General features: G+C 40.5%; 1 protein-coding gene across 1 annotated transcript; it reads left to right on the top strand.

Moving 5' to 3' along the window:
• The first annotated feature begins 9,956 nt into the window (after positions 1 to 9,956).
• Positions 9,957 to 11,155, top strand: LOC147425139 (uncharacterized). The gene has a single exon (XM_086500636.1). It carries the CDS (start codon positions 10,679 to 10,681, stop codon positions 11,129 to 11,131), a length of 453 nt encoding a protein of 150 aa, XP_086356762.1. The 5' UTR covers positions 9,957 to 10,678; the 3' UTR covers positions 11,132 to 11,155.
• The last annotated feature ends 13,845 nt before the right edge of the window (positions 11,156 to 25,000 follow it).

Genomic DNA, 25,000 nt, shown 5'->3' with positions numbered 1-25,000 from the left:
AATTTGATAGAGGGAAGCAACTTGGATTGCTTCAACCCTTGCCAATCCCTAATTCACCATGGGAGAGCATATCCATGGATTTTATCTTTGGATTGCCTAAGTCCATCCATGGGAATACGGGAATATGGACGATAGTGGACAGGTTCAGTAAACAAGCTCATTTTATACCTGTCAAAAAGACTATCAAAGCCCATCAAATGGCAGCCCTCTTCATTTCACAAATTTTCAAGTACCATGGCTTTCTAATGTCCATAGTGTCGGATAGAGATCCTAGAATGACCAGTAATTTTTGGAAGGGTCTCTTTGAGAATTTAGGGACAAGGCTAAACTTCTCTTCGGCCTATCATCCACAAACGGATGGCCAAAGTGAAATAGCTAACCTAACCATTCTCGATCTACTAAAAGCCTATGTAACGGAAGTAGATCAAAGATCCCAATGGGAGAAGTACTTACCCTTAGTGGAGTATGCTTACAATAACATTGTACATACTTCCACGGGAAAAGCACCTTTTGAGGTAATTGAGGGAAGATCAAAAAGTCCCTTGCTACTTAAAGTACATGGGAAGATCTTCGCTGCAGATGAGTATAGCCGAGACCTACAAGAATCTTTCCAAAAGATTGAGGATGCTATCTCTATCTCACAGCAAAGGCAAAAGGCTGCTGCTGACAAGCACAGAAGAGCCCAAGCCTTTAAAGAAAACGATTGGGTCTTGTTAAAGTTTCCCAAGGCTCGATTAAGGCACACGATGGGCAAGAATCCTACGCGCCACCAAAAGTACTATGCTAAACTAGCAAAAAGGTACTATGGTCCCTTCCAGATTCTTAGGCCAATCAATGAGATGGCCTATCAACTCAAGTTGCCCAATCATTGGCTCATACACAATGCTTTCCATGTGAGCCTATTAAAGCCTTACAAAGGAGAGCCACCGCAAGAACCAACTATTGAAGACCCACCGGAGATCGAGGACCAAGAGGAGGTGCTGCAGCCCGAGTCCATCCTCCGACATGAAGACAAGGTACTAAGAGGCGGTAAGACTATCTGATGATATCTTATTAAGTTTAAGAATTATTCTTTTGAAGATGCTAGATGGATGCAAGGCATACAATTAAAGGATAACCTAAACCTTGTCAATGCTTACAATGCTTCCCAAGAGTAAGCAAATGTACAAAATGTTAAAAATGAACAAAGTTTTTGTCTTATAAGACTCTCTTTTTCTTTATTTGTGCACAAAAATGAAGTAGTATGCATGCTTAGATCAAGTTTGCGAAGACGACGTCTCCCAAACACCAAGTAGATCTTGTCACTCTACTATGGAAGAATGATAGGACTAATGCGCAGACATGCTTGCGGCAGCCTCAGGCTCTCAAGCTCCAAATGAACTAGTCATCCATTGTGGAATGATGTCGTAGGGTAACATAGGGATCCTCTACCCGCTAAGAAAAGGACTCATGAACATGCTTTATCTTCTCTACACCATAGTCGAGGACAACTATGATTTCAAGAGAGAGGTAATGTCATAATAATCAATATCTAATTCTCCTAAATGACTTTCTCATATTAAACTGATCATTTCATGTGGGGAAGTGCCAGGGGAGAAAAGGTTAGAATATTGGTGAAGCTAGCAGACCAGCCACAGTAGGGATCCAAGGGAGGCAAAACAGGGATCCAAAAGGGGGGGGCATCTGCAAAAGATCCATGTGCAACAATGGCCTAAAAAGACCCTAAGGTTCAGCATGGGAATGAGGGGACACACACAGTGAATGAGGGAGAGGGGACACATGTCAACTCCCTAGGCCAGATGCCCACAAGGTGTGGCCCAGTTCTTTTGGATGACCCTTGACCCTTGAAGTGGACCAATGAGAATTAAGCTAGAGTAAATCTAGTTTAATTTATTTAAAAAACATTTAATAAAAGAAACCAATGAGAATTAAGTCTCCTAGAAAGACTATTGGGCAAAGTCTCCCAAGGGGTCCAATGAGCATTCAGGAGCCCAATGGCTTGCCTGATTCCTATTGGCAAGGAGGCAAAGGGTTCCAATGAGATTTTAGTTTAATTATTTATTTACCTAAAGCTCTCACAAGAGGGGAAAGGGGGGCACCATGTCAGAAGGCTATCACTTATGCTGTTTAATTGTGATTGGCTTGACTTGGGGGAGGGCCCAATGAGGAGGCTGCAGCAAGAGCAAATAGCAAGGGGGCTTGCCCAAGAGAGAGAGGGGGCTGATTTTTGCAAGGACTTATCACAAACACACTCACACAAGCTCATGTGTGAAGCAAAGAAGACTATCTCTTCCCAAGCTTTAATGGAGAGCTCATCACCTACTCCAAGCTTGTGAGATAGAAGCCTACATCAACACTCTCTTGTCATGTGGATGCAAATCCAACCAAGAGCCAAGCTTCAATGCATGCTCATCTCCTCTACCAAGCTAATTACTAAGCTAAGCTATGCTAATATGAGTGATTATGTGAGGAGATGTACATCTTTCTCGTAAGATACTCCTTCTTCCTCTCAATCTACTCTCATACCCTGCTAGCTCTCACCATCTTCGAAGGTGTGTGAGGTCTTGGGTCTGAGAACGGGGAATAATTCAAGTTGTGTTTGTTAAGTGTTTTGCTTGGTGCGTGAAGCTTTCATCTTCATTGCACTAGCTAGTCTTGAAGGAACACAAAGAGTTGTATTGTACAATGTCTCTCTTGATGGGAGAAACCATAATACAAAGCCTTTTGGAGGGGGGACCGGCTCCATACAAATCCGGTCCTCAACTGTTGTCAATAGCCTAATTTCTCTTTCTTTTGAAAGTATTGTCGATGCTATCTAACTAGCTGTTATGCTTTTTGTTGCTCTCTCCACCCAAGCACTCTTGTAATTCTCATTAGGAATCTATTCTAATGAAATGCCCACTATGTTCATGCTAATTTCCGCTACACATAAGTTATTAGGCCATTAATGTTACACGGAGAAGACGAAGGAAGCTCAAGGCACACAATAGAGAGTGTATTACTTAGTGTGCAATGGAAAGATAGATAGCCCTAGAGTGATGGGCGTATATACAATGCACAAGGAAAAAAAACTCCTAAAGAGTGAAAAAATGCCCCGACGGTCCTAGTGTGTTCACACACATCACTACCACATGTATATGGTAACAAATACTGCACAGCTCGAAACAATTATCAGCAGCTGAGTACCGTGCGCATGAGGATATACTAATTAGGTGTGTGAATTATCTTTGTGTCCCGCTAAGGTGTTGTGCCAGCTAATTCTGCATGTGTACTGCGCTGCAGATCAGAGCAGCTAAATACAGTCAAGCAGTCTACTATGTTGCTGTTTGTAGATCAGATCGAGCGGCATGCGCTGTGTACTGCTTTGTGGCGCCGACTGAGTTGCACCCTCTGATCAATTTCAAGCAAGACTGCACTAGCAGCTGGCTTCTCACCATCGAGAGTAACTAGGGCTATTGTCATGGACTCCTGCGCAAGCTTGACTCTCGATGGGCATCTTGCAGGCAATGGAGGAGACACAATATGGCGCAAGGCAGATGAATATAACCAGAGAAGTGCAGCTGAAAACGATCGCGCAGATAGGTGCAGCGTCGAGACGCTCGAGCTGGGCTTGGAGAGCTGCAGCCATTGATGGCTTTGAATATTAAAGGCTCTATTACACCTAGACCCTCAGTTTGCACGCTAAATTCAAGGTTCCTAGGTATGTACTATATTCACGCCATACCCAGGGTTCGTTTAGTCCCCGCCTACCAAATGCTGAGAGACACCTCTTCACCTTTGAAGTCGTTCCAAGGTGAGATGTGCTACAAATTTTTCACAAATCTCCCACAAATTTTATTATTTTCCAAGTCAGAGGGACACTAACACTAACTCATCCTATTATGCATGGGTGTTTGTGCGTGTGCAAGCTCACATGCGTTTGCACATGCTTGCGTGTGCGAGCTCACGTGCGTTTCTGCATGCCCGCTTGTGTGTGTGTGTGTGTGTGTGTGTGTGTGTGTGTGTGTGTGTTGTGTGAGAGAGAGAGAGAGAGAGAGAGAGAGAGAGAGAGAGAGAGAGAGAGAGAGAGAGAGAGAGAGAGAGAGAGAGAGAGAGAGAGATGAAATGTTATATTGAACGTCTGCAAAATTCCAAAATGACATACGAGAGAGAACCAATGCTATCTTGGTTAGAATTAAATGTATAGGGAAGTAGTTAAAAGCGAGAATAATCATCATCGTCATTCTCAATGTCTCGGAAAAAAACCTAGGAGGACAGAGTCTCTGCCCTCGATGTTTGAGGTCTTTTGAGAGAGACTTCTTATTGTTTCGTCGGTCTTTGAGGTCTCTTGGGAGTGTCCCTGCGGCATAAGAAACTCCTTTTCCTATGCAGGTGTGTGTGTGTGTGTGTGTGAGAGAGAGAGAGAGAGAGAGAGAGAGAGAGAGAGAGAGAGAGAGAGAGAGAGAGAGAGAGAGAGAGAGAGAGAGAGAGAGAGAGAATGTTATGCTTTGAATTATGTCACTTGCTTGCAAACCTAGATATCAAGTTTCCCATTGATATGACCAGCTCTGCCTCTACTTCAAGCTATAGTGTTTATGTTCTACTCGCATAGTTTCCTCCAATCAAGCAATGGCAAAAAGTAAAGCAAATAGGGAGTAAGAATAGACTGAACAATCCTCAATCTAACATGTAAGGACCATTCATCACAGTACCAAGCAGCCACTTTAGTTTTAACTTTATGAAAAACCCATTGCACCTTCTGTGAAGTTGAGGCATGCACACCAATGGGGTACCCCAGATACCTAACCAGATGACCCTTTGTGACTCTTTTGCCCAGTAGCATACCATGAATTCCTTTGATAAACCACAAGTACATGGGGTCTTGTCATTCCCCATCTTTTTAATTGCATAGTAGATTTCTCATCTTCAAAGGGGTTTTCCAACCTTTGAGCATCACAGCACTGGACACATTTATCCATAGAGTCCAACACGATAGAGATTCCCTTCTCCCTTTGTTTACTTTAATCAATTGGCTTATTCAGAATACTGTCAAAGTGTGCCACACAAGCTTGCATAATATCCTAGCGGTCACTCACCTCATAGCCATCAACTGCTATCAGTTTTGCAATGGCTTCCCTGCTATGTTTTTCTTTTACTTTTTAAAACCCTAAACCCTTGGAGGTATCTTTAACATCTGCTAACTCCCTGACTCTGCATTTAACACTAGAATGGTAACCTAACAGGACATAAAAGTGTCCTCAGGGTTTTGGGAAAAATTTCCAAAAGCATAGTAGATCCACTCATTTTGAAAAATCCTTTCATGAGCTTATAGTTCAATAACTACTTCATATGGAAAAAATGAGGAACTTGTAATTTTTCTCATCCCTTGGTCACTACAAGTCTCCAAAGTTGATGGACCATTGCATTTTGCCCAAAACAGCAATTTCTTACGATTGATTGCATATAAATAAGGGTGGGGATTTTTGTAGGACATGAGATAAAATGCCCCGTTAACTTCAATGGGTTGGTGACCAAAACATATGGTTGCTTTTACCTCACTAATTTTTTTTTGGGAAAAAAAAATAGGTACAAAAAAGTTGCATTTTCGCCATTCTGCGGACCTATCATCAAAGTTTCTATAGTCACGCTCAATACATATACTATATACATGTTTTTGTAGTTCTCTTTGGGCCTTTGGATTCAAAAAGAGCCATGGAGCATGTCAAAAGGATAATGGATCTCTTACGATTGGAACCTTGGGGGCAATGATAAAGTGCTAAATACAGCAAACATAAAAAACTGGGTTTAGCATTATGACCTCTAGAAACCCATAGAAACTACTCAATATCTAGCCAAGTTTGTAGTCTATGATTAGATATGGTTACTACCTACAAAATACACACAATTGGCCTAAGAAACTAGCAATATTGAGAAAGTTATACTTGCTACTCTAAAATGTATCGTATTCTTCAGCAATCAAAAAACTCAACCATCATCATATACTATGCTATATAGCATATTAGGTCCCCCAAAACTCAAGGAATATTAGCTTTATGTTATAAATTACACTTACATAATCAAAATTGAATTTGGATATCAAGAAAGCCACCAAAAAAATCATAAAAGTGCTAATTTTGGCCAAAAAACAGGATTATGCAATTCTTGTAAATTGGTCATAACTTTCAATTTTAACACTTAGCTCTCCCTACAAGCATCAAAACATGTTGAGAACTATGAAGGCCTAACCTCTAGCCATCTAAACCTCACAAACATGAAGTTTAGAGTGGTATAGTTGCCAATTAAAATTGAAAAAAAGCCAAAAACAGGACCCGTTTTTTCACACAGTTTAGGTTCAAAAATGTTGTGCAAGAGTAAGGTTAATGGTGAGATCGATACTCCAAAAAAAATGCTAAGTTTTTTTCAGCTCATAAGGCAACTTTGTGGATATATAGCACCTAGAAATTCATTTTCATACTCTTCAAATAATTCAAGAAAAATGGTCACTTAACAGGACACAAAAGTGTCCAAGGACATAAAAGTGTCTTGTTACCATTCTAGTGTTAAATCTTGCCTTAGAGAACTCATGTTGAGCTAGAGACAAGAGATCATTTCTAATGCCCTCAATATCCTTGCATCTTTGCACTGTAGAATTACTATAATTTACCAATGACAACAGAGGTTTCAGTTTTGCAGTCAAATGCATCAGTTTTTCTCTTTTCCTAGAAGCCTACAATTTCCCATTAGCTCTAATACAACGTTGCATTTCAGAAGTAAAGAAAACCAAGTGCTAACAGCATTAGTTTGCAAGTTTTTAGTCTTTTGAATACATGCCATTACTTCAGTAGAAAATTTCTTATTATGAAGCAAAATTGTTAACCATAAGGGGTCTAGCTCTACCCACTTTAGCAGAAGAAACATCAGTATTCATGAGCTCCATGCATACAGGAAAATGATCAGATAGACAGAATTCAATGTGAACTTGCATTTTGCATTGTGCAGGCTAAAAGATATAGTCTATCAAGTCTAGACCATGAAGATATATGAGATTTGGAGTGGAAGGTAAATCCTGTTGGGTTGTACCCATGAGCCAGGCATCAGACATTTGATGAGAAGATTCTAGATTGTCCTAGGCAATGGCCTCTTCTTTATTCATAAAAGAGTTGATGGAAGTTGTGTCCATCCCCCTAGTGACCATGTTGAAGTCACCACCCACAATACCATTACCTAGATGCATGTCCTTAATCCATTCCCAAAGCATCACCCTCTCTTTCATATTGTTAGAAGCATACACATTGACTACATGCAGAGGACCCCATTCTGAATTAAGAGAGAATACAGAGCATCTGCCTGAAGAGAGGTCAAGAATCCAGTGAGGGTTGAGAGAATTTTTAATAAAAGTTAGAACACCAGAATACTCGTTTTTCTTCCCCCCATAATAGCATGAGAATCCTTTAAAGTGAAAGGTTTCTCCCGCTCTCTTGTGACATTTATGCTCCTTCACAAGCACTATATCTAAATGTTGTTGCATGATCCAAGAGTGCAACATTGCCATCCTAGTGGGACAATTCAAGCCTTTAGCATTGAGAGTAGCTATTCTCATTGTGGAGTGTTTAGAACCCTGTGTTGCCTACATCTTGAGACCGCTCATCATTGTCCTCCATACTGACCTCAATGTTTATGGCAAGTACATCTTTTTTATGTTTATTTTTTTCAACAGTATGATATGCATCTTCAGTTGCAGCTAAAGTGTTAGGTGATGGCATATCATGCAGTATATTAAAAACATTAGGGCTAGCATGTCCTGAAGACTGTTGTCTAGGTTTGAATGTTTTCCTGGAAGATACAGACTGAAAGCCCTTAGCATCTATGGGTCTTTTTCCTTTATCAATAATCTTGACACCCCCATGAGGATTATTAGATGAAGACCCTTGATTATTTTTGGCATTAGAACCCCTTGCCTGGCTCCCTGCATTAAAGAGGGGTATAGATATCCCATTATTAGCAACCATGCCTGGAGGATGTGCATAAGCAGGAGAGGCTGAGGGTGGTACTTGAGGACAGGGATTTTCATTGATATCGTGGATAGTTGTGGGTGATTTCTCAAAAATTTGCTCCCGGGGGACCATATTTTTATTTCCAGGATAAGAGAGGATCAAATCCGCAGTGTTTTGAGAGACAGATGGGAAATTTTTGGAGAAGTGCCCTAATTTATTGCAATGAAAACATGCTCCAGCAAGGGAGCCCCATTTCAAGTACAACACTACCCGCCCAATTTCTGGTATAATGATGTCAATTGTTTCAGGAAATGGATTTTGGATGTTCCAGAGAAGACAGGTTTTGTTCCTATTGGGTGAGTTGATGATAGGAGCATATAGAACCTGGCCTAAAGTGGCAGTGATCTCCTTGATACAAGGCCACAAAAATGAAGGGAGGTCAATATACTCAACCCATACAGGGCTCTGAGAGAGGATGACATCTTTGATCATTATTATTGGCTTCCATTCAAACACGTGCACTACTTGTCCAAATAGAATAATAGTGGGCTGGGTGAGAAAAGAAACCTGATCCTAGGGTTTCAAAAAAAGGATTTCAAAAATTCCTTGCCCCGCATAGAAAATTTTGTCAATTACATGGTTACCAAACCCTTGTCTATTCCTTGAGCAATGTCGTTTATCTGTGGGAGACGACCAGTAAAAAACAGAACAACAGCCCTAGATTTGAAGACCGAAATTTGCTTCCAAACAGATTCAGTGTCAAGGCAAATCTTATGGTCCCCTTTGATTTGGGCTCATTAGTTACCGTCTCTTTCAAAATGTCAGATAACACAGCAGCGTCGAATGTTGGGGTGTTTTCAAGCTTATCACGAACAAGACTTTGGGCTTCCTCTCTAGGGTTAACCCTGAAGCTAATGGAAGAACAGGGGAACATAGCAAAGAGAAAATGGAGGACCTGATGAGGTTGTCGAGCCGATGAAGTGTCTGTGAGTTACTGTCATTACTCACCTTCAGGCCTTAGGTCTTCTTTGCGTAGACAGAGTGCGAGAGGAGACGGTGGTGTATTTGGTCACAGCAGAGGGATTGGAACCCTAGCACGCCATGGCGAGGGCTCTCTCTCTCTCTCACACACACACATCTTTCTGTGTGTGTGTGTGTGTGTGTGTGTGTGTGTGTGTGTGTGTGTGTGACCCGTGTTCAAGCTTATCATGAACAAGACTTTGGGCTTCCTCTCTAGGGTTAACCCTGAAAGCTAATGGAAGAGGAGGGGAACATAGCAAAGAGAAAATGGAGGACCAGATGAGGTTGTCGAGCCGATGAAGTGTCTGTGAGTTACTGTCACTACGCACCTTCAGGCCTTAGGTCTTCTTTGCGTAGACAGAGTGCGAGAGGAGACGGTGATGTATCTGGTCACAGCAAAGGGATTGGAACCCTAGCACGCCATGGCGAGGGCTCTCTCTCTCTCACACACACACACATCTCTCTCTTCTCTCTCTCTCTCTCTCTCTCTCTCTCTCTCTCTCTCTCTCTCTGACCCGTGACACAAAGAGCGTTGTAACAGATATCGAAATCCTCTCTCTGTGACCTACGATGTACCGCATCTCTCTCTCTCTCTCTCTCTCTCTCTCTCTAGGATGTGCACGCACACTTGTGACATGTGGCAACGCTCACAGCTCGAGATTTTTTTAAGCTATATAAAATAGTAGTATAGATGGTGCTTTTTTTCCAATGCTGAACAACACCGATGAATTTTTTTTACGAATAATAAAAGTTTTGACATTAACTACATTGTAGTTAAATACATGTTTACATTTCCTATATAAAGATTATTGCGTAGGTACATTTTACACGATAGATACATTTTACTAATAGAATAGATACATTTTACAAGATACATAGGCTTTTCCTATGTGGGAATTGATTTACGTTCCTTGTGAAACATCAGCTCGTCGACGACTCTTTGTAGTCCACGCTTTGCAAAGATCCTTCGACAAAAAGCCTCTCAGGAGTTGTCCATAGAGAGAGCGCATGTAGAATTGCGTCCGTTCCATCCCGTAAAAAGATATTCAAGGCCTTCTAGCTTGTGACACCTGTTGAGTATATCCTGAATCTGTTTTGGGATCCGTCTACTCAAAGATAAACAAATTTGCCGGCTGTACCAGACAAGCGCGCAGCTAACGCTTTTGCAAAGTAGAATGCTACCCGCTCCGCTACACTTCCATTAGTGCAAATTCTCTTACTTATCCAATTAGCTCCAAGTGGACGCACACATTCTATCATAATATCATGGATATCTTCAAACAAGTAAGGGGAATTTGTTCTGTGGCTACCATCATGGTGACCTCCACCAGGATACAAGGCGAGTGTGGCCAGCACACGGGGAGGCAGCGGAGCTAGAAAGCTATGTATGAGAGCATCCCTGTTCTGGTCCCTCCTCTTTTGCTCGGGGTCGCCGCCCCTACGGCTACAGGCCACGCTTTTAGTTCCCGCTTTTGATTCCTCCTTTTTACTGCGCTGCTGGTCCTGCGTTTATTATCAGCTTTTCACTGAGCTGCTCCTAACCCTTTTCACTGCGCCGCCCCTACGGCTGGTCCTGCGTTTATTTTCAGCTTTTCACTGCGCTGCTCCCAACCCTTTAAAATTAAATTTAAAAAAAAAAACAAGCACCACGTGGTGGCTGGTGGCTTCAGATCGGGGAAAAAGACATGGCGGGTCTGTGCAAGAGGGTGGGCATCGCAGGCAGCATCACAGTCGGCTTCATCGTTGCGGTAGTGGCGGCGACATCGATTGGACTGAACGTATGGAATCTGGTTGTATGCAAAAAAGGGCTAGATTTTTCGCAGGCCTCATGCCCCCGTGCTGCTCATCCCTTGGTCTTCTTTATTGGAAGCATTGTTTGCAGCGCACTCTCGCTGCTCACGTGCGGCATCACCGTCCCCGTGTTGCAGCTTGTCTTCGCGATTCTCGGCCAGACATGGCGCCACACCCCCTGCGGTCTATCTTCCGTGCTCTTGTCGCACATCGGTGATTCTATCTTCGTCCTCTGGTTCACCTTCTCCGCTAACCTGCTCCTGCTGCTCCTCTTCTTTTGCTTGCTTCCTTGCCTCGTTGCGGCCTTCTCTGATGAGGGCGAGCGTCATTCCAGTTTTCGAGTGTGAAGGCAATGTCTTGGTGTATTTTTCTCTTTTGAAAATTTATTTATTGAAAATTTGAAATAAATAAATGTTGCTTTCGTATGTGTGTGTGTGTGTGTGAGAGAGAGAGAGAGAGAGAGAGAGATTTTGGTCAACATAAGGGCTTGTAGTGGCACATTGGATAAAGCTTGTTGATTAGTGGCACATGGCAAGTTAATGATAAACTCAGTTTTGTCCCTATATTAAATGACGATAAGCTGCCAAAAAATAGTTGGGAGCTCACTCTTCGTCACGTGTCCCCCCCGCCCCCCCCCTCTCGTCCATAAGTGTCACAGGCTGGACTCGACGGATCAGCGGCGGCTGAGGATGAATCGGCCGTTGATCGCTTGCCAATTAAAATAAAAAATTGATGGTCCCAACCGACGCGAGCATCCCTCGAACCCTCAACGTCCCCCTCACAAGCTCGGAGCTCTATCCACTTGCGTTGCTGTGCGTTGATGCAAAGCATGCGTCTTTGCGCAGTCAAATACTTGCCCCCCCCTGTTGCGTCGATTCGATGACCCAGATCGCGCGCATCGCCGCTCACTTGCCCCTATCGTCGATCCCTCAAGTGACACCCAGTGTCACTTATAAACGAGGCCTCCCCTCATCTTCGTCCAACAGACATCCGAAGACGGGTCATTTGTTTTCCTAGATTTTCAAAGAGGTGCATTGATAAGAGGTAAATCTACCAATCATGAGACTCGATGAAAAATAACGAATTTTGTCATCCATACCAATGAGCTAGTGTTTTATAATTAAGAGCTTTATTCACTTAATTAACAATCTATACTGGGTCTGGGTGCACGCAGATTAATTTATTAGCGCGCTATATTCGCCGCCGAAATGCCGTCGAAATTCTCGCCACAAGGAAAATTGCCGCTGGGTGAGTTTCACGCGCACAAATGTCACAGCAGAGACGACTACCGGCTGCCTTTATTCCAGCGCTGCAATCCAACTGTGTGTGAGGACAGAGAAGCAGACGTTCTGCTTCATTGAGCTTGTACACAATGAATGCTAGTGGAGTAGAAGTGCGTGTGAGGACACAGAAGCACATGGTCTGCTTAATTCAGATTGTAGACAATGCATGGGGCAATCCAAATCTGTGACTGTAGAATGACGGACAATGGATTTACTATCCATGCTTGCGTCTGAGCCTTGCAAGGGAATTTGCCTCTCTAATCTCTCTCTTCCCTCAATAGCACTCCTCGTACCATCTCCCTGCGCACAACCCTACACACTCTCGTTGCGTTGCAGTCATGGTCACGCCCTGCACGAAAGAGCACAGTCGTAGGGTGTATGTGTGTGCGTGTGTGTCAAACGCAGACAACATCTATGTGTGTGTGTGTGTGTCAGACGGAGACATACAGAGCCCCCTCCAGTCCGCGATCGGCCACTGTAGCCTGTTGATGCCGCGACACTCCAGCTCCTCCTCCTGATGGCTGCGATAAAAATCCCGACCTTGCCGCCATCCCAAAAGTGTAGCCCCTCTCTCCTCCACGTGCCACATCTGCGCTTTTTTCCATGTTGCACATTACAGCATCCCCTCAGATTCCCATTAATCTCTCCTGCTTACAAAATCGGGGACACATACACTTGGTTAAAGGGAAGACATTATTTGGACAAAATACTTGATCGCATCTATAATATGCGTTACTATTTAATCGTATTTTGTTCTATGATGGTTTTATCCCTATGTCCATACTTCAAGAGCAACCGATTCATAGTTGCTTGGACATTCGTAAAATTGTCTCAAACCACGAGCGAGTTTTTTCAGGTGATCCTTAAACTGAGCAAAACAAGGCAAAAGAATACATTTGAATTTCCAAAGCACCACAATGAGAGGGTAAAAGTATGTGTTTCTATCTAGTTCTAACATTATAATTTTCATGTTATTTTTTCAATGTTGTCATTAATATCAGTTCTAACGTTATAATTAACATGTTATTTTTTCAATGTTGTCATTAGTATCGTGTAAATGGAGCTTTGAAAGGAACTATGCACTATGTGTAATCTTTTACTTGTGTCTGATCAGGCCTCTCTACAAAATAGTGATAGAGTTTAAATTCTTAAATTTATGGTAATATCGTCAAAGATTATTGGTTGTCATTGCCGCTATTTTTGAGAGGCTTTGTTGACAGAGGGCCCCTTTGCAAATGACCCAACATGGACCTGTTGAAGGATTGCCTTTGCAGCTTTCACAACTTGCAAACACTCTTGCTTCATTGTATTGCTCAACAGTCTTATTTCATCATTACCTTGTGATGCTTCATGAGCATTTTAGATCTCTTCAAGCTTATGAGTCAAGACTAAAGACACGTTTGGTGAAAATTGATGATGCCTATTAATTAGGTCAAAATGAACCTTAGGAATAACGAGGGCAAAGAATGATGAGCATGAAGTATGCTTACCAGCATGCAAGGAAGCCAAAATTTTAGCAGGATAAATACATGGATGCCTAGGTTTGACAACAACGTCGTGCTCTTTTTAAGTTAAGAAGAGCGACCACGACTGAATATTAGCTCTACCAAAGGTAAATTCAATATGCAAAGCTCTTGCACACAATTTTGCATCCACGGTCAAACCCTCTCCACAATCAACATTGAAAGTCTTGAGAAGCCTTGAAAAAAGGTAGATTGTTCTATAAACTTTGTTTGTTCTATTGACCACCCAAATCTATAATCTTGTGGCAAATTTTTAAATTTATAGGTGAGATTATATTAACCTAAGTTTTTTAGTTAGGTGAATAGATCAAAAGACTAACTTGTTGTCCTAGCAATAACTTTGGCATGTTGTCATTATGATGATGTGCCGACTCTTGTTCAACATTCCATCTTTTTGCCGCATGTGCGTAGCCTGTAGGTACCTTTTGAGAATGTAGAACCAGTGATTGGATTGAATCTCAGAACAACAAACCCACACGGTTTCTTTTACACAAAGTCTAGGGTCCCAAATTTTCCACATGCAAATCTTCCCTTTTAGCTTAGGCAAAACCCATGGAATGCTTCTTCCTACTTATCAGGGAGCACCCATTACCAAAGGAAAAATACAAAGGGAAGCAATCCCGGAACCATTTTCCATCCTCAACCTCTTTTAATTCTTTGCAAGAAATTGGAAAGGTGAGTACCCCCTCCAAAGACTTGAAATTTATATCAATGTCTACTGCTATTACCAAAGTGTCATTGCCAAGCAAAAGAAAAATATGTCCATTGACCTCTTCGCAAGCAAGAAGCCAAAGAAAGCTGGAGCAGCTAGAGCTTTGCTACGAAGTAATTTTTCCCAATTTCTAAGTAATGTAACCTAGTCAAATGGACATACATCTTCTAAAGTGCCAAAAAAATCAATACGACCCAAAAAGAATAAATAAACAGCTACTTCGGTGTTACCAATGACCACCAATCTCTCGGGTACACAACTAACCTTGGTGCACATTCTATCAAACCGCCTGTGTTGAACAACATAGAGCTAGGATGGAATTTTTTTTCAAAGGGGCTGCAAGTCATGATGCAAACATTATATCGACAATTTGAAAATGTGGGTTTGGCTACATTGCATCAACAGACTAGAAATCAAGCCAAGCGAATTTGCGCCCTAGAAGCACAACATAGTTTTCCCCACTAAGATGTCAACTCCCACATTGTTGTGATCCAATAAGAACAAGAAGCCAAGAGGACCTAGCAAGCTTAAAAACACACCAAGTTACAATCTAAGTTAGAAGCTATGCGCAAGGCTATAGCCAATGCTAAAGCACAAGCTGATAAACTTACTAAAAATTAGTAGTAGATTAGCACAAAGCATGCAGAGTTCACTTGCAAATTATTTCTAAAAATCAGTTCCTTAACACTAGAATGGTAACCTAACAGGACATAAAAGTGTCCTTTCAAGGTTTTGGGAAAAAATTCCAAAACCATATTAGATCCACTCATTTTGAAAAATCCTTTCATGAGCTTATAGTTCAATAACTACTACATATGGGAAAAAATTAGAAACTTGTAATTTGTCTCATCCCTTGGTCACTTCAAGCCTCCAAAGTTGATGGACCATTGCATTTTGCCCAAAACAGCAATTTCTTACGGTTGATTGCATATAAATAAGAGTGGGGATTTTTGTAGGACATGAGATAAAATGCCTTGTTAACTTCAATGGGTTGGTGACCAAAACATATGGTTGCTTTTACCTCACTAATTTTTTTTTGGGCAAAAAAAATAGGTACAAAAAAGTTGCATTTTTGCCATTCTACAGACCTATCATCAAAGTTTCTATAGTCACGCTCAATACAGATACTATATACATGTTTTCTTAGTTCCCTTTGGGCCTTTGGATTCAAAAGGAGCCATGGAGCATGTCAAAAGGATAATGGATCTCTTACAATTGGAACCTTGGGGGCAATGATAAAGTGCTAAATACAGCAAACATGAAAAAACTGGGTTTAGCATTATGACCTCTAGAAACCCATAGAAACTACTCAATATCTAGCTAAGTTTGTAGTCTATGATTAGATATGGTTACTACCTACAAAATACACACAATTGGCCTAAGAAACTAGCAATATTGAGAAAGTTATACTTGCTACTCTAAAATGTATCGTATTCTTCAGCAATCAAAAAACTCAACCATCATCATATACTATGCTATATAGCATATTAGGTCCCCCAAAACTCAAGGAAGATTAGCTTTATGTTATATATTACACTTACACAATCAAACTTGAATTTGGATATCAAGAACGCCCCCAAAAAAATCATAAAAGTGCTAATTTTGGCCAAAAAAACAGGATTATGCAATTCTTGTAAATTGGTCATAACTTTCAATTTTTACACTTAGCTCTCTCTACAAGCATCAAAACATGTTGAGAACTATGAAGGCCTAACCTCTAGCCATCTAAACCTCACAAACATCAAGTTTAGAGTGGTATAGTTGCCAAAAATTGAAAAAAAGCCAAAAACAGGACCTGTTTTTTCAAATAGTTTAGGTTCAAAAATGCTGTGCAAGAGTAAGGTTAATGGTGAGATCGATACTCCAAAAAAAAAGCCAAGTTTTTTCAGCTCATAAAGCAAATTTGTGGATATATAGCACCTAGAAATCCATTCTCATACTCTTCAAATAATTCAAGCAAAATGGTCACTTAACAGGACACAAAAGTGTCCAAGGACATAAAAGTGTCATGTTACCATTCTAGTGTTAAAAGTCAAATGTAACATCGTGAAGGCAAAAGTAGTTGTTCCAAATTCCAATGGCACTGTTATGGTACATCCAGAGAATCTACAAAATCTACAAACTATACATGTCAACAAAGTAGAAGACGACAAATAAAGTACATTGCATCTTGCCTAAGCTCTTGACCTTCCCCCAACCTCCAAGTTGATGAAGGAGCTAAAAGTTTGTGAGGTTGTTGAATCTAATGATGAGCATGCAAATGATACTAGAATTTCCATAGTATTATCCCTCTTGCTTCATTAGTGAAAAATCAACAACAATAGTGAGTAAAATATCCCGCCATCAACACCAAAGAAAACGTTGATCCTAGTCAGCAGAATACAAGAAACAATTATAATGCGATTTACTCCCAAATGGATAAAATGGCCATGAAGAGCATTGCCAGACTCAGAGAGAGAAATGGTGCATTGGTGACAAGGTAGTTAATATGCTCCTTAAAGTGAGAAGTTCAACCCTCAACTATCCATACATAGACTGCATGCCCAACAAGTTAGAAAAGGATATGCTAGATTAAACTATCAAGCTACAAGTGCTGACTAAAAACACGTTGGAGGTGCATAATGCATGCTCCTGCATAGAAGGGAATTCATCCGGAAACACATTGAAAGAGCTAACGGATTGCAAAGAGAGCATGAGCTGGAATTAGCCAACTTGCAAAAGAAGTTCAAATAGCTCGGTTTGCAAAATCTAAATATTAAAGCCAAAGTAAAAGGAAAGGTAGATGACATGATGAAATTGGCTACAAGTTGCCAGACAATCAGTACAACGAAGTACAATGATTGATTCAAAAACCATGTGCTTGGAGCACAAGTCAAATTGTTGCAAGACCAAAAACAAAAAGCTCAGGAGGACTTGCAAGTAGCTATGGTGGCTTACCATGCTGATAATGATATAGGCATTGTCGATTGGTAAAGATATAAATCTCTATTAACTGTAGTCGCTCAATATTTGAAAGAGATATGTCAAGACATTTTGCACTAAAAGGTGGCAATGTAGTAGCCGAGACAGTAGAATCAACTATAGTTGTTCTTGCAGAACAACACAATGCCAATGCATCTGCAATTTTGTCCCTTGTGACCTCGATCGGTGTGTGGCAATCTGTTTATGCTACCTCATGGTGCATCACCACTGACTCTTACAATGGCCAGTCAAAATGTGATGCCACCGCCAAATGATGAAAATGAAGTGAAGGACTTGGGGTGAACAATCTTTATGAAGATGCTATAAATAAAACTCTCATCTTTTCATTATAATAAGTGTAAGGGCATGTTCCAATGTACACAATGCCACCCCCCTTATACACCAGCATTGTCAAATCTAGGCTACATCCATGTTGTAGAAATATTTTATGGAGAAAGATTCCATGTTTCACAAAAATCTTGTGTGGATTTGAGTTCAAATTCCTTTTTGTGTGGTAAATGTTAAAGGGTATGCTCATTAACTGGAAATTGCCGGTCACTCCATGTTGCACACCTCTTTAGATCACCATGTCGCTCCATCAGTGAAATCACATTACAATCAAGGGTTCATTTGTATTTAGTTGTTCATTCATAGGATAGTGAGTTCTACACCATTCTCCTTATATGTGTGTCATATCTCTCTTGTCTATATTATTTCTTTTTGTAGTCATGAAAGAGATGCACCGCACTTATTCACACATGACACCATGAGCAATGCACCATTGCACCCCATTGACCCCAAGGTACTTGTATAGGTATGTCAAAATGGATGGTGTGGAGTTTACATGATATTACACTAGGCAAACCTTAGTCTAGCCATACATGTTTAAGTTTGTTATGCTTTGACCATGTCTATTAAACATGATGAGTAAGAAAATTTGAATTTGATGAAAAAAAGTGGAAAAAGTAATTGGATGCAATGTAATTTGAATGTGACCCTCTTACAAAGAATGGAACATGATCTTAATGTGACTTGCCTCCTAGCTAAAGGGCCAGCGATACCAAGTGGGTTTTCAAGGTGAAATGTAAACTTGATAATGGTGATCACTATAAGGCTATGTTTGTGATAAAAGGATATCTTAAAGAGTGGAAACTGATGGGCCAAAGAGACTTTTTCTCCCAATTAATGTATCACTACTATGCATAGCATTTGTGCATGAGTGGGTAGCCCATAATGGTTATCCTACACATCAAGGTTTCCATGAAGACTTGTGTAGCACAACCTCATGGCTTTGTTTGAGGGCAAGGGATTTAGGAATGTATGTTGAAAAAAGTGTGCAAGTTGAAAAAGGATTTTTATCAGGGGGTCATTTAATAATTATGTGACTATAACGTGAGTGCATTGGAAGGGGTTATTAATATTTATTTTTTTTCACATTTTCACATACAGAAGGGTATCATAAAATGGAACTAAAAAAAATTATAAATCGAATAGAAAAAAGGTGTATTTTTTTTATAAAAAAAAATACAAGTAAGGAGTTTAGAAAACAATCTTTGAACACATGTGATATACAAAATTTATACATGTGACCACTCCGAGGTTGTATATCAAGGGTGTGGAGGATGCACTTCTAATTAGTGTTATCTTTGATGAAATGTTGGTCACTATATCAAATGATAAATACATAGTTGATTTCAAGACTAATTTGAATTTTCTTTTGAAACCAAATTTAGGACATTTTCATCATTACTTGGAGATACAATCTAGGCATTTCTTTGTGTCAAGACAAAGGACATTGAGACATTGCTTATAAGTGAATTCTCTATTGAGGACTACAACTCTATTGCTACCCATATACACATAGGTTTGAAGCTTACTCTTCATGATGTTGGAGATTACTAAGGTCCCTCTAAAACCAATATTGGTTTCCTCCTTATGAAGGCATTACAAGGCCATATGTTCCCTATGCAAACTTGGAGATTATAGACATACAAATATACATCATGACAGGCTAGCAACTTATATTATTAAGAACTAGATGGACAATACACACCATTGCAAGTCTATTTTTCATACATAGCTATGTTTGAAAGAAATTCTTTTCTCCATATAGGAAGTTACTCTTTGTTGGGATCAAGGTATGCATCCATGGGGGGCATCAACAAAACTTGGACCTTTTATTGGGTGGATATTTATTCCTTGAGCATGTTTCTTCACCCATTAGATTCCCTCCACCCATTAGATTCCCCCATAAAGATGGGTAGAGATCAGTTTATAGGAACAAAACATGCTCATTCTTTTATTTAATAACATCAAACAATAAATGAATGGTTTAGGTAGTAGGTGGACGAGCTGACATCTAGGGAATTTTAGCCCTTTACCCAACAATTTTCCACTTAAAGACAAATTTTCCAATAAGAAATCCATTGACATATGTACAAGCTATGTAGAGTAATCTCTAACAACTATTCATAAGCATATTCTATTGTGTAAACTTCTTAGAAGGTAGGCCTTGGATAGTAGATCATTAAGCTTATCATCTTTGTGAATGTTGACAAGCTCAATACACCATCATCAAGCACATCGCAAATGGTGCAATATTTCACATCAATGTGCTTCATCTTCAGCTAAACCATTGGATATCATGCCAAACTAGATAGCACTTTGAGTATCAGAATGCAAAATTGGAACCTATATAGTAGCTCTAAAATCTCCTACTAAATGAGAAATACATAAAGCTTACATGCTAACCTTTGATATATCAAAGTATTTATTTTTAGTGGTATATTGAGATGTACTGTCTCCGAGAAAAGGTCTCCATGAAACTCTACCACTGTTGAATGTGAAGACATATATTGATGTAAACTTTTTGTTATCCAATTTCCAATGTAATTTGCAATTTGGAACCGACTACACGTATCTTTTCCTCTAAAGAAAAATCACAATTCTTTTGTACCATTCAAATACCCCCCCCCCCCCCCCCCCAAAAAAAAAAACAAAAAACTCGAGGGCCTATTGCGACACCCTTGCAAGACCACGTAGGCCTTATGACCAATGTGGCAACCACAAGACATAGACCTTGGCATACCATTGGCACTTAAAGACACCAATGGCTATCATAATCATGATGTTGGCACCACATAGAAGTCGCATCCAATGTCTTTCAGTAAAGGGGGTGTTAAACTCACCTCATGAAGGTAAGAAGCCAACGATTTATCATTCGACTATTCACCTTCCTTGTTTACCGTTGTGAAAAGAAGTGTTATAAAAAAAAGGTGTTATAAATTGAAAGTAAAAGCTCCAATTACCTTCTTTATATCTTCATTAATTACCCTAAATTATACCTCTTATTGGAAACACATACAAAAACATTTTGAAGAAGAGTGAGAGAGGACATTAGAGGGTTAAATCAAAAGTCTCCACAAAGAACAAAGGCATCAAGAGATGTAAGCTGATTATCATTAACAAGTGTTTGATCCGTCCTTCGGACGGTAGGGGGACGTGCGGGGGTGCAAAGAAGGGAGAGGTGGGTGGGGTTTTTTTTTGGGGGGGGGGGGGGGGGGGGGATGTTGATGCAAGTAATCAAAGGAGCGAGAGCAACAATGATCAAGAGAGGCAAAGAGGAAGAGATAGTGTATCGCTAGCTATCTTTTTTGTTGGTCAACAGACACATAATTTAAGTAGTAAATCATCTTTCTAAAAAGATAAAAAATGTAGCAATACATTACATGAGCGCAAAGTCAAGTACATCCACTCAACATATGTTTAATCATGACTCAAGTATTAGATGCAAAGGAGCAAAGATGTTCATAGAGATATGAGGATCGAAAAGAAGGGGGGAGGGGGGGGGGGGGGGGGGGGGGGAGGCACTATGGGGAGAGCAAAAGAAAGAGAGTGAGGGGGAGTATCTCATTGGGTTCTCACCTTCCCTCAAGGAAAACCTATAAAAATTTCATAATTAAAGAAATGAATAGTTGTTAACTTTATCAATCAAATTCTTAAAAAAAAACATATACAAATAATTACAAAAGGAAATGACCTTTTTGGGTTCGTCTTATAACTCTTCCTCTACTTCTTTGTTGAAGTTGTTAAGGTTGACATAGTTCTTAAATTCCATCTTTGACACATTTGGAGATGGACCATCCCTTTCTTAGGGTGCAAATATTTCTTAAGACATTTGTTTATATTGTAAGCGAACGTCATAAAACCTATCCTCACACTTAAAGTCCAGTAAGCACCTTAACTTTTAGCTTAGTAATTTGAAAATTAAATTTAAAACTTAGAACTAATGCAACCCATGCATGGTGACTTTTTTCGATCCACATGACCAAACATAAGCTATTTAGGGGTTTTTTTAATTACATGTTTGAAAAAGTTCCCATTTGGTAGAGATTGTGATTTGATGTTACTCGAAACACTATTTGATGATAGGTCACATAAAGGGGTTTTGGTTCACGCAAGGTTATCACATTATAGAATGGCAATGTGCACTTCTCCACTATATATATTTAATGTAATGTAAAATTCTCTAAATCTGCACTAGCTCAAGATGTTGATCTCAACAAAAGAATTGACAATGATATTGTTAGCCAAGGGATAGTGAAAGAAAACACGGATGAAATCACGTACGCTTTCAACTTGAAGGCATGTGGCACTTCACAGTATAGTGATGTGGGAAAAAGAATTCACAATATATTGTTAGTCAAGGGATGTTGAAAGAAAACATCGTGCTTTGCAATCCCTAGTCAACATGTATGCCAAATGCCATTTACTTCAAAAATCAAGATCAGATATTATGCACGATCAACCCATGGAAGAGGTCTGATCTAGAGCTACTAAAACAAAAGAGATCAGATTTCAGTCGATGAACCTTGCTAGGATTATGTATGAATCTTGAATAAACTCTAGCAGCTAGACATTCATCAGGGCAAGAGCAGGTGACCAGGTATCTGACACTACCAAGTGAATGGCGGTATGGGACCTCAGCCATAGCTTGTTGTTCAACAGGAGTAGAGGGACACATATCTAAAGTGAGCCGCTGAGATACACTCATAGGTATAACTGAAGGATTACAATTCAGCATGTTATATTTTGCAAGGACCTCTTGGGTGTACTTCCTTTGTGAGATGGATATAGTTCCATGGATGTGATCTTGATTAATTTCCATACCCAAACAGTTTTGAAGATGGCCACCATCGGTCATAGGGAAGGCTTGAGATATTTTCAAATTTTGCTTCGAGCATGAGTTGAAGTGAGGACGTTAGGGGAACTAGATCATCAACATAAAGGCCGATGATCACAAATTTAGCTGAGGTAATGCGAGTATAGATGCTAGGATCACTTTGAAGATGGGTGTACCCAACTTGGAACATGAAATGGTGAAAGCGGTAGTGACATTGACGAGGGGCTTGTTTAAGGCCATAGTATGAGTGACAAACACAACATACATGAGTAGGATGCTTATTGTCAACAAAGTGTGGATGTTGTTGCATATAGAATTCTTTATCAAGTTCACCATGAAGGAAGGCAGTTTGGCTATGGAGGCCGTAATGAGCAGCAAGTGCCACTAGGACACAGAAGGAGACCATGCTAAGAACAGGTGAGTAAGCTTCTGAGTAATCTTTGCCAACAACTTGAGAGAAGCCACGGGCAACCAAATGAGCTTTATAGCGGGAAATGGAACCATTAGAGGCATATTTAGGCTTCATGAGTAACCATTTGTAGCTGACAATTCGACAATCCGGTGGTGGAAGGACTAGTATCCAGGTATGGTTGGAAACTAAAGAGGTAAATTCAGATTTCATTGCCTGCTTCCAATGAGGAGCTTCTTGGCTGGAAAGGGTAGCATCAACATCAATAAGATCTTCAATAGGAGAGGGTGATAAGTCATTATCAATCTTAGCCAAGAAAGCAGAGTGATTAGAAGCAAGTGTGTCTCTTATGGAGCGAGTCTTTTGTGAGCCAGCGGGACCGCCACTATAAGAGGGCCGCTGGGACGATGTACTACCATAACTGATGTGTGTAATGGAAGGGTTGATTCTGCGTGAGGAATGTCTGGAAGGTGAAGGGGAAGAAAGAATGAGATTTGTCCTTGCTAAGAGTGGGAACCATGTCGTAAGGGTGGGCGACGTGGATGTGGATGAGATTGTGGTGTTGATATATGAAGGTTTGGTTCAGGTGGCTCGGAGTGGAGGTGGAGGTGGCATATGCATCAAGGGAATTTGAGGATAAGGTGGATTGTCATCCTGCCCATGGTTAGCAATGTGTGCTCAAACGTCTAGGAACTCATGTGGGTCATGTTGTTCATCAAGAGGTGAAGAGGCAGATGAGCTGGATGGTAAGAGCAATGGTTAAAAAATGAGTGCAAAACTCCTTGAAGTAAACACTAGTGCTACAAGAGAAGCGGCGGTTCTCAGGATTGTAGAAACGATAAGCTTTTGTACCAAATTGCTCGCCATAGCCCACAAAAATAAGACAGCATGCACGAGGCTCAAGTTTGTTATGAAGTGGAGAGTGGATAAAGGGGTATGCAGGACACCCAAAAATGCACAAATGAGACAAATCAGGTGGTTGCCCAAACCATAGTGCATAGGGTGTGGTGTTGGGTGTAGTGGATCCATTGAGGCAATTTTTAGATAGCATGCGGTGGCAACAGCCTCTTCCGGATAGGTGTTGGGAAGGCCAACAACTTGTAGCATGGCCCGAGAAGCATTAAGCAAAGTTCAATTCTTGTGCTCAGCTACACCATTTTGTTGTGGGGTGTATGGGATAGTAAACTAATGACGAATGCCATGCTGATGACTACAAAAATCTTGAAAGGCAGTGGCTATTTATTTACCTCCATTGTCTGTGCGTATAGTATTTATGTGTGTATCAAGTTGATTTCCAACAAAATTCTTACAAGCAATGAACTGATCCAGAACCTTAGACTTATACTTGAGAAATGAGATTACAGTGTACTTAGTAAAGTCATCAATGAGTGTAAGAAAGTGTTAGGAGCCTATTGAGTGAAATAGTGAGCATGGGTCCACATATAATCAATCGAAGAGGGTATGATGATCGAGAAGAGGAGCATGGAAATTGTCGTTCAGAAGACTTTCCATACAAGCAGCCTTCACAAATGTCTATGCTGGACGGTAAAAATGTAGGCCTGAGGCAAGAGCGTGTCTTTGCATGGTTGTGATGATAGGAAGATGAGGGTGACCCAACCTATAATGCCGGTTGGGAGATAGCAGTAAGAGCTTGAGATGGAACCTTGGTCACACCTAAGGGATAGAGGCATCCTTGTTGCTTTTTAAAGGTGAGACGCATTATATTGCCATTAGTAAGGTGCATGTGAATGGCACAACGATAATGATAAAATGCAATAGAACTCCCATTGGCTGTTGCAACACTAATGGATAAGAGATTTTTTGTGAGACCAGGGACATAATAGACCTCTTTAGTATGAGTAAAAAGCCCATCAGGTAACTGGATTATGATTGTTCTATGGCCAAAGGCTTGATAAACAGTATCATCTTCGAGTAAGAAGAGGGGGAGATCGACCACTTAAAATATTCAACACAAGCTTTCAAGCAATCACCATCAACATGTCCACCTCTTCTTCCAATTTTCAAGCACACACACTCACCTAGATTATGACACACACACACACACACACAGTAAACATAGAATTGACATAGACATGCTTGTAAGAGAGTGTAAGAGATGTGTAAGAGATGGAAACTAGATTAGAGA

Source organism: Adiantum capillus-veneris, chromosome 25, assembly GCF_014529385.1.
Source record: "Adiantum capillus-veneris isolate H3 chromosome 25, ASM1452938v2, whole genome shotgun sequence".
Taxonomy (NCBI): Eukaryota; Viridiplantae; Streptophyta; class Polypodiopsida; order Polypodiales; family Pteridaceae; genus Adiantum; species Adiantum capillus-veneris.
This window is presented reverse-complemented; position numbering and strand designations above follow the sequence as displayed.

Bases quoted from the DNA above. Each gene is read 5' to 3' on its own strand.
- LOC147425139 (XM_086500636.1), top strand. From the start codon at position 10,679: ATGGCGGGTCTGTGCAAGAGGGTGGGCATCGCAGGCAGCATCACAGTC.